The 9,805-nt window shown below is 42.4% G+C and overlaps 1 protein-coding gene across 3 annotated transcripts in view; it reads left to right on the plus strand.

Moving 5' to 3' along the window:
- The window catches only part of Acadsb (acyl-CoA dehydrogenase, short/branched chain), a 41,477-nt gene extending 37,640 nt beyond the window's left edge, over positions 1 to 3,837 (plus strand). Inside the window, exons 10-11 of one of the 3 annotated variants that reach the window (XM_008759866.4) lie at positions 416 to 515; positions 855 to 3,837. In XM_008759866.4, the coding sequence (XP_008758088.1) occupies positions 416 to 515; positions 855 to 976 (222 nt within the window). In that variant the 3' untranslated portion in view covers positions 977 to 3,837. 3 annotated transcript variants of the gene reach the window in all.
- The last annotated feature ends 5,968 nt before the right edge of the window (positions 3,838 to 9,805 follow it).

Consider the following 9,805-nt stretch of genomic DNA (forward strand, 5'->3'; position numbering starts at 1 on the left):
GGCGTCCCTTTAACATGTTGTGATGTTCCTCAGCTTGTAAGACCCCTGCCCGGTGCTGGAGGTCTCAGCCAAGCTGTTTCCTCACAACAGTTTTCCTGACAAGCCCTTCTGTTCTCTGCAGCTTAAAAAATCAGTGTCAAGGGGTTTAATGACCACAAGGACTGCAGGGGTAGTGTCTGTCTCCCTAACCTCAGTAAATATTTGCTAATAAATGATGCCCTTGGGCAAGCATATGCATAGAAAGGAGTCTGGTTTGTTTTTCAAAAAAAAAAAAAGTTCTGTGATTTCATGGGAATTTAGGGAAATAACTGCTGCCCTTCCACTTGCTGACAGTGAAGTTGTGCTCCTAAAAATGTCACTCCAAGGCTCGCCTTGCCCAAGTTCTCGTCTCTAGCCTGCTCTTTGCCTTCGCTAGGTCGCTGGGCTGACAACAAGCAAGTGCATCGAGTGGATGGGAGGGGTCGGCTACACCAAAGATTACCCTGTGGAGAAATTCTTCCGCGATGCGAAGATCGGTGAGCAGACTTTCTACGTTCTCTTGTTTTATTTGCCACTGTGGGTATTTGGGCTATTGTGTTTGTCGATTTTATATTACTGGTACTTAGGTAAAAGCATTTTAATCTCTACAGAATGTTTATTGACTTTTCTTTGTGGCTGGATTTCTTCCTTCTTCCTATCAGAAAAAAATGAATTTATATTTCTAAAAACATCAAATTGACTCTTAAAATGCCTCAGTAGACCTTTTAAGAGAACTGCGACAAAATGTGCTGTCTTCATTTTCCTGTTACTGAAGTTGTTGGTATTTACCATTCCTGGAGTCTAATACTGTTCTTGAAGTATGGTTCTAATTTCAGAAGGCAGCTGCCTAATCACGCCTGAGTGCTCCAGTCCTCCACCAGCAGCGTGGAGAGCGAACGGCGGTCCCGAAAGCTGCCAGGTCCTTAGAAGCAGCTGGGCTTGCTCACTGATGCTCTGAGAGCCAAGTCCTCAACTGTTCAAAGCTGCCTTTAGTGAGCCGCAGAGCAAATGGAAAACGGTTCCCTGGTCAGAATCACTTTGGAAACGGAATCCTGTAACTCAGAGCAAATGCAGGGTTGTCTTTTGCACTCGTCTCTGTGTGGCTCTCCTTAGCTCTGGGTACACTCCTGATTATCCTGTTTCTCCCTTTTGTTTAAGGTACAATATATGAAGGAACTTCCAACATCCAGCTGAACACCATTGCAAAGCACATCGATGCAGAGTACTGACGTCTGCGGCATGGGTCCCCTGGTGTCACTGGCCCACCATTTGCAACTGTTGTGCCTTATTGAGTGTGTCTGTAGTGCAGGCCCCTTGTGTGAAGCCCCTTGTCCTGGTCTCAGCCTTGGGTTTTGTCCCTGCCCCTTTTCAATCTACTCTAAAAACTGTTTCTAAGAACACATTTATATTTCTCATCCCAGTTTCAGAGTATACAAAAGTTTGACTATGCCAGCATTTGGGAAGAAGAAACCGTTTGAAGAAGTATTGGCATCATTGACAGGAACAGGAAACTGTTTGAAGAAGTATTGGCATCATTGACAGGAACAGGAAACCGTTTGAAGAAGTATTGGCATCATTGACAGGAACAGGAAACCGTTTGAAGAAGTATTGGCATCATTGACGACAGGAACAGTCACTTTATATTCCTACTAAATCTTTGGACTGTGGTATGAGGAGCGTTTGTTACAGTTGGCAATTTTTATTCAATACTTTAGAGATTCAGTGGTAAGTTGCTAAACAAGGTAGAAACTGTTAAAATTTATTTGGAAAAATCTAGAACTCTTAGTTCTAAATATCAAAGAAATAGTAGAAAAGTAAAAATGTAGCTTTTTAGGCCATATAATTGACAACAACAAAAAGTCTAAACTATTATTTTAAACAACAAAAGCAGTATTTTTGGCTGCTATAATTGAACTATCTGAAAGATATATTATGCAGTGGCTTTTAGCAGCTCATTTTAAAAACATGTCCTCATATTAGTTTTCAGTTATAAAATTTAAATAATGGCCTAATCATCTGAAAATAATTTATCTGATCATGCACTATTTTTCAGTAGTATGATTTATTTCTATATTTTAACTGAGTTTTTTTTTCTCAAACTTGGTTATTGGACTTTATCCTAAATAGTAATTAATTGAGAAATTCAATTTTGGTTTTCAAAATTGATTCTTAAGAGAAATATACCCCCATAAGGAAATAATATCACAATCTCATAAGGAATGGGGAATACAGACTAGGTACATTTTCAGGCACATTCAGTGTAAATATATGTAGTCATTTATACTGGTATATTAAATAATATTATATTTGTGAAGACAGAGATTTATGTCTTACAATGTAAATGAAAAACAGACAAACCTAATCAGATATCTGGCTGGTGAAGCCATTGGTCAGTGTTAGGAATTTCCAGTCAGGAGAAGACCCTCTAGTGCAGACCCTGAGTCCTCTGGAGAGAGTAGACAAACGAGTTTCACATTTCCAGAGGAAACATCACAAGTTAGATGTGAAAAATGCCCCAAGGCTCGTGCAGTTGCTGAAAGTAATCATTACTTCTAGGTAGAAAGTATTTTAGTACTTTTGCAAAAGGATAATGTTTATTAAGAAAACTTGACATTTTCTAGGTAATTTTGCTTTGCACAGTCATGTTTATTGAGCTAAATTAATTTCCACAATGCAAATCATAGTTAAATATGCAAGGTTGTGTAAATACAGTTGAGATAAGGATTACATTAAAACAGTAGGAAGAAACAGAACAAATTTAGACCTTGAATCCAAAGAGATAAAGTCTACTTGACTTTCAAATGGGGGAACTGAAGAAAGCCCCTCACCCAGGCTTTCAGAACAGACAGATGGGGAGATAAGAAAGCCAGGGTGGGTTGCAGTGCCCTGATGGGCAGACATCTTCCACTTCTGTGCCCATGTGAAGGAGGTAGCCTTACAGACGGGGCAGTGGGAGGCAATGAGTAAACAGAGTCCTTCCTTCCTTCCCTCCCTCGAGTTAGAAACCCAGGAAAGGGTGATAAACTCTCTGTCCTAACTCAGTATCAGCAGGGACTGTCCGTTACCTATTTGGACTTGCAATGTGCCCATAGCACTCTAATTCTGTGTGTATATTTTGCACATATTCACAAAGGATAGTTAACATGCGTAAGTTACTGGTGTAATTAATGTATGAACTCGCCTGCTTCTCTCCGTGAGTCCTTGCATTGTTTCACCAAGGAGGATGTCTGAGGTCTACTCATATTTCTTCGGACTTCCGTGACTTTGTAATCTGTCATGAAACCATGTCTCTCGAGTTTGTGTCTGGTAAGGAACCACACGATGTTTGTTAATTTGAGGACTGAGATGACACAGGGCACAGGAGTTATATGGTATATGCAGGTCGAATTGGTTGCCAAGTTTGCGTTGTTAGAAAAAGACTGTACACAACCATAAAAGCAGCTCTGTCAATTTAAACTGAAAGACTTAACCAAGGCTGTCCTCTCAGATCATCCATCCAAGGACAAAGACAAGAATTCAGATGGACCGGCTCAGATTCAGTGTTTTTCCCATTACTAAACACAGTCGTCGTTTGGCAGATCTTGGATTTTGTCCTTGTTTTATTTTGTTGATTTATTTCAGGTTTACCTGGTAAATAATGAGCATCATAGTAATGTTGTGATTGATCGGTCACTTGCTAAAGGCTCTTAGGCTATAGCCCGGATGTCAGGTCCGAAGATGGCTTTGTGAGATCATTCTGCATCACTGTTATACTGTTTTATAAGAAATACTCCGCAGGGTGCTTATGCTGATCTGTCATAAAGAGAAAGTTCCACTTAATGGTATGTGTGAGATTTTGTTCATTGTTACAAAGTCGGTGTTCTATGGGGAATGAAAAGATAAAGCCCTAAATTAACTGGAGGTTCTGGCTACTGGAGTAAAAGTAAAGCAAAGTTGACACACATGGATGAGGAGCGAATACAGTCTTCTTGAAAGGTGTTGTCCACCACACCAATAGCTCTTTTCTCAGACAGGCCAGTTTTGTTCATTTTCAGAGAATAGGCCTTGTCATATAGACCAAGTTTAAATTCATGATTCTAAACCCCCCCCCCCCGTGAAGGCTCTATTTGATCATGGCAGTGTTGGCAGCTCTCGAGTAGAGGGGCCACCGCTTTTGAGCATATCCTCCCAGCAGATAGTACCCCCACATGTGTGTGCTTGTGTGTTAAAGAATTACCTTTTAATTCAGCAATGCACCACAGTTCAGAGCCATAGAAGATTCTAGCTTGTATGTTCCAGATTCCTACATCAGTTTAAAAATCTAAACATTGGTATAGAATTTTTCACTCAGAAATGTTTTTTGTGGTTGCTCCATCCGAGATATTGTGATTTCTGAGCTACCATTACAAAAGTGTGTCCCCTTATTTAGGGTATGTCCACCCTCATTTAGGGTGTGTTCAAATGAGAAGGCCAGAGAGATGGGTCAGTGGTTAAAAACACTTTTTGCTCTTGCAAAGGACCCAGATTTGGTTTTCAGCACCCACAGGGTGGCTCACAATCATTGATAACTCCAGCTCCCTGGATCCAGTGCTCTCATCCACCTTCCACAGGCATCAGGCACTCACATACCTGCAAACAAAACTCATACCCATTCAAATAAGTCCTTTTAATGCGATTCTGATGAGGTAAAAGGAATCCTAGATACATGAAGTTGGGAATATCTAAAACCAGAAAAGAAAGTTGGAATATATGGAAAAAGACTGCACATGCTCTAAAAACAAAAAATAGGAATAACTATATTTAACAAAACTGATTTAAAGACAAAACTAATTTTAAAGAATATCTCATAAAAAGGGAGAATTTGCCAGAAAGATCCAACAGCCATGAACTGTATTACCCCTAAAAACATAACTGGGAACTACATAGAGCAAAACAAAGAGAAATAAATGAGGATAATTGACAAAGCTATAATTGTGGACATGACTTCGAAATCAACAAGTCAAAGACGGGGGCTGGGATGCAGACTTGTAATCTTAGCACTGGCAAGCCTGGAAGCAGGAGGATTGCTGTGAGTTTGGGGCCAGCCAAGGTTATATATGAGAGAAAAGGGGACGGGGCAGAAGAAAAGAAAATTCCCAAAGGTCTCTAGTCCAAGAAGCCAGGTGCCTGTTTTAGATTGAGTGAGTGAGCTGTGACTTGGGCCAAATCCAATGCCCCTTCTATTGACACTGCCTATTTTGTCACAGCCTCTAGGTTAATAGAGCTTCTGTGCTGTAAATGGATAGTGAAGTGCATGGTATGGCTTCAAATAAGAATGGGTCTCTATGTTTCTAACAGTGTGTAAATAATCCCATGTCCTTAACGTTGACTTCTGCTACAAAGCCTAAAATCATTACCTTAGGCCCTTTAAGGAAAACTTGTCCATTCAATGACTACCTCTCTGTCAGATTCCTCTGAAGACGTTAATCAGTCAAACTGTCAGGGTAGAATACCAAAACACAAATACGTTCTTGTGCCCATTCGTAAAAACTGAATTTCCTGTTGGGTGGTGGTAGTTTACTCCTTTAATCCCAGCACTCGGGAGGCAGAGGGAGGCAGGTCTCTGCCAGTTCAAGGGCAGTCTAGTCTACAAAAAGATTTCCTGACAGCCAAGACTAACAGAGAAACTGTGTCTCAAGAAATAAACAACTGAAATTTCCCAGCTTGGTGTGGTGGCACATGGCTGTAATCAGCACTCAAGAGAATAAGACAGGGATATCATGAATTTAGATCTGATCTGACCTCAACCCCATTTCACAAAACTAACTTCCTAAATTCCTGTGAGTCGCTGCTCTGCAGGTCTGGAAGTGGACCATGGATGCCTTAGGTCCTGTTCCTCAATCCCTGTTCATCTGCTTTTACTTTTATGGGTGAGTTTAAACTCCTAAGACCTCCTTTTCACCCTCAATTGGTAATCTGTTCTATCTATCCCAACTACTCTGATTTCAGTGGCCTTCCCAGAAACCTTGCTCTGTGCTTCAGACCTCCTCCTCTTGACTGGCTTCTCCCTTCAGTGGCTACTGTCATCCTGATGCTGTTCATGTACCCCACATTTCTTAGCGACAGTCCGCACTATCCTCTAGAGCATGGAGGAATATCTCAGAAGTGCAGGCTGTGGCTCCCAGCAAGACTCGCTCAGTAAACCCCAGGGCTCCCTGAAACCCTGCCTGCCTGAGGAAGGGAAAGGGAACCTTATCTACTTTTCTTAGAGTTCATCACAGAGGCCCCATTTCCATCCCAAGCCCTCCTGGGAAGCCATATACTGATTGCTTTCCTAGGTCTGTGCTGCCAAAGCTGTCCGGGCCATCTACTCACCTTACACCCACCCCCAAACAGGAGGCTCCATGGTGCTTGTTTAGATGGACTTTGCCTTCTTACCAAGAGATCCTGTGAGGAGGAGGAGGATGCTAGGATGTGTCACCGAAGTCTCATGTTTTCTCTTACAGACTTTTTCCCATTTAGAGATGTAAACGAACAAAGTGACCTCAGACAGTATGGTGATGCACCCATGGAGGGCCAGGAGGTCAGAGGGTTCATCCAGCCTAGTGGTCAGCCCCAGCACAATCGATACACAACTGCTTTATGCAGCAACTTTCCCAGGCACTGGCCTTCCCTAAGTGCACAAAAGCTAAACATAAGCTTATCGGTGGGTGCCATGTTCGTTTTCAAATGTGTTTTATAATGCCTTCCCTTGCTGGGGCAAGCAGTCCTGGGAATTCCTCTGGTTGGAATGTATTAATATGAAAGGTCCCGAGATACAGCAAAGTGTATCGGTGCATGCCTGGAACCCTGATGGGAGAACCGAGGTGGGGGGATTATAGGTTTTGGGCCATCCTGGACTAAAAGCAAGTTCCAAGGCAGTCTGGGTTCATAGACCCTGCAGAAAAAGAAGAAAGAGTGGGGGAACCAAAAAAAACAAGACATGAACTTTGTTTTGAATGTTGTGTTAAAAGGACTTATATTGTCAGTGTCTATGTTCTCACAAGTCACCTTGGTGTGCGCAGGGTGCTGTCTGGGCTAGCACTCTTTTGAACGCAGTTGACCCTGAGTTTACACATTTTCCCTTGTTCCCACTGAGTTTTTTCTTTTTCGTCCGTAATTTCTCCTGGCTCTCAGCAACCAGGATGATCTCCAGAAGAACAAACATTTCAGAAAAGGCTGGCCCCAGCATCTCTGGCTACTAGGATGGGGATGAGGGAGCTCAGGCTGAATGAAGCTGCATGCAGAAGTCTGAATGCCAGGGCAGCAGCCTGCTGCTCCGTTCCAGGAAGGCACTGCGCATCCTAGGCAAAGGGCAGAACATCCCGCTGGCATTTCCAATAGCTCTTGAAAGGCAGCCCTCATCCATCCTCGTTCATGTCCAGCAGGGTTCAGCAGGAGCAGGCAGTGCACTTGTGTTTGGGGTTAATTGGCTCTTTGGTTTGAGGCTTTTATGTCGTTTCTCTCGAGATCCACCTCTTACTCTCCACACGTTGTCCTATTCGCTTGACTTCTAAAAAATGTTGGTCTCCAATTCCTGTGCCATCTTGGGATTTCAGTTTGTGTTTTCCCCTCCAGGGCTACCTGGTCACTTCAGCAGGGGACGCCTGAAGCCTCCATTCTCTCGGGGGTCTCCATTTTTGCATTCCTGGCCTAAAGCTAGCAAGTGACTCTCAATCCCATCCATGGGCTGCTTATTCATTCTAGCTTTTGTACTCTGCCACATTTCTTATCTCTAATATAACCTTTCCATGTAGGCATGGTCCAGAGTGCCTTTTTTCAATGTAATTTAAGGTGTAGTTGGGGGCTGGAGCTGAAAGCTGAAATGCAGAGGACCAGGGTCTAATACCTCAGGGCTGCTCACCACCTCCTCTAATTCCCACTCTCCCCTCTTCTGACCTCCACAGGTACTCGCATACGTACAGTGCACTGTACATATACCCAAGGACACAAAAACACATAAAATGTAAATAACACGTGTTTTCTTTTAAAGCATTTAAAGTTATAAATTATTTACACAAAACTAATTGTTTAAATGTCACTTTAGAATTTTTAACTAAATGTTATGACTTTTTATTAAAAAAAAGAAAAGGAAAGAAAAGGAAAGAAAAAATAAACCCCTTCACAGACTTGGGATCCAATGTCTGTAAATGAATGTAGAGAATTCATGTGATATTCTGTGTGTACTACCGCTAGGTCTCAGTAGTTACTCATATTTAAGAGAGAGTGGTACAGATTATTAATACTTCAGGCTATTGCTCAACCCTTGTATGAAACTGCTCCAAAGCCATGCCTATTCCTGGAAGTCTCTGGAGCTCCCCATCAAAACACAAAAGAGAATCCAGGAAAGATCAGCTCAGTGCTGTAGGGAGTAATGACTGGATACACAAGAATCTGTTACTCTCATGTCATCTGAGAGGAAGGGCTTGACAGGTTGACAGGTTTGTAATTTGTCCTCTAGCTAAGATACTCTTCCTTACTGCTAGAGTAGCCTATTCCTCTGATGGTGACTTCCCCTGAAGTTTTATGTTTGGATGTAGCCTTCTTTTGTGTTACTCTTTGGGAACAAGGGAGATGGGGGAGCTGTAGGGACTTGAAGGTGTTCAGTATGAAAATGATATTTAGGATCCGGGTCATGGTGTGCCTGCATGAAGCATGGAATCCCAGTGAATGCATGTATTATGTGTTCGTTTATGGAATGCAGGCCAGAGACAGCCTAAGATCTGAACTCTTTCCCAGGTCTAAGAGCAGTTATCATGTTGAGAATATTTGAGTTAAACTTGGGAAAAGTGTGTGGGATTCATTCTCCGAAGATCTGACTGATGGCTGGATTCTTGGGACTCATGAATTAAAATTTTGTCTTTCAATTTTTTTTTTCTTTTTAAGTGAAGCTGGAGAGATAACCCAGAAAGATAAATGTCACATCTTCTTTCTTTTTGGAGGCTCCTAGCTCCAAATCTTCAGATGTGAATGTATAGCATCTAGTAACTACAGGAATCAGAGATGTTAAAATGGAACCATTGTCAGGATACAGGGCTTGGGGAGCAATAGAGAGGGAAATAGCAGGGGACAACAAGTCTAATCAAGGAAATAGGAAAAGGGGGGACTTCTTGGGGGGTAAATATAGAAAAAGGGGGAGATTAAAAGGGAATAGCAAGGGGTTGGGGATTTAGCTCAGTGGTAGAGCGCTTGCCTAGCAAACGCAATGCCCTGGGTTTGGTCCCCAGCTCCGAGAAAAAAAAAAAAAAAGGGAATAGCAAGACACACGTGATCTGATAGAGCAATGGGAAGAGAGGGGTTCTCTAGGGAAGGGTGAAGAATGTGAGTAAAGGAGAAGAAACAATAAGAATGTCTGAAAAGCCACAAGGAGTTGTACTGTTAACTATTTACAAAATAAACCCTATAACACACATAGCTTCATGTATAAATATACATAGAATTTTAATGAACATTTCTCATCTGGGCTGATGGTACTCCCTCCAACAGCCAAAGACTACCTAACAAAAACCCCAATATCACATACAAGAAGCCCTCTTTTGAGTTGTTGGCTACAACTATCCAAGAGACTCCCAAACTACAGCCTACTGCTGTGGTCCCTGGTTACCCCTACCCCCACTCCAGAGGTGGAAGTTCTCATGGCTGAAGATATCATGTACTTTAGAAACAGGGCACACAGACCTCTGAACCAGAACGAATCTCAGTGCCCCCTTCCCTGAGGACTAGCTTTCATTGGACAAGAAGGCATCATGCAAGTTTCCAAAGGCACCTACGAACTCCATCAACAGCCAGC

This window comes from Rattus norvegicus, chromosome 1, assembly GCF_036323735.1.
Source record: "Rattus norvegicus strain BN/NHsdMcwi chromosome 1, GRCr8, whole genome shotgun sequence".
NCBI lineage: Eukaryota > Metazoa > Chordata > Mammalia > Rodentia > Muridae > Rattus > Rattus norvegicus.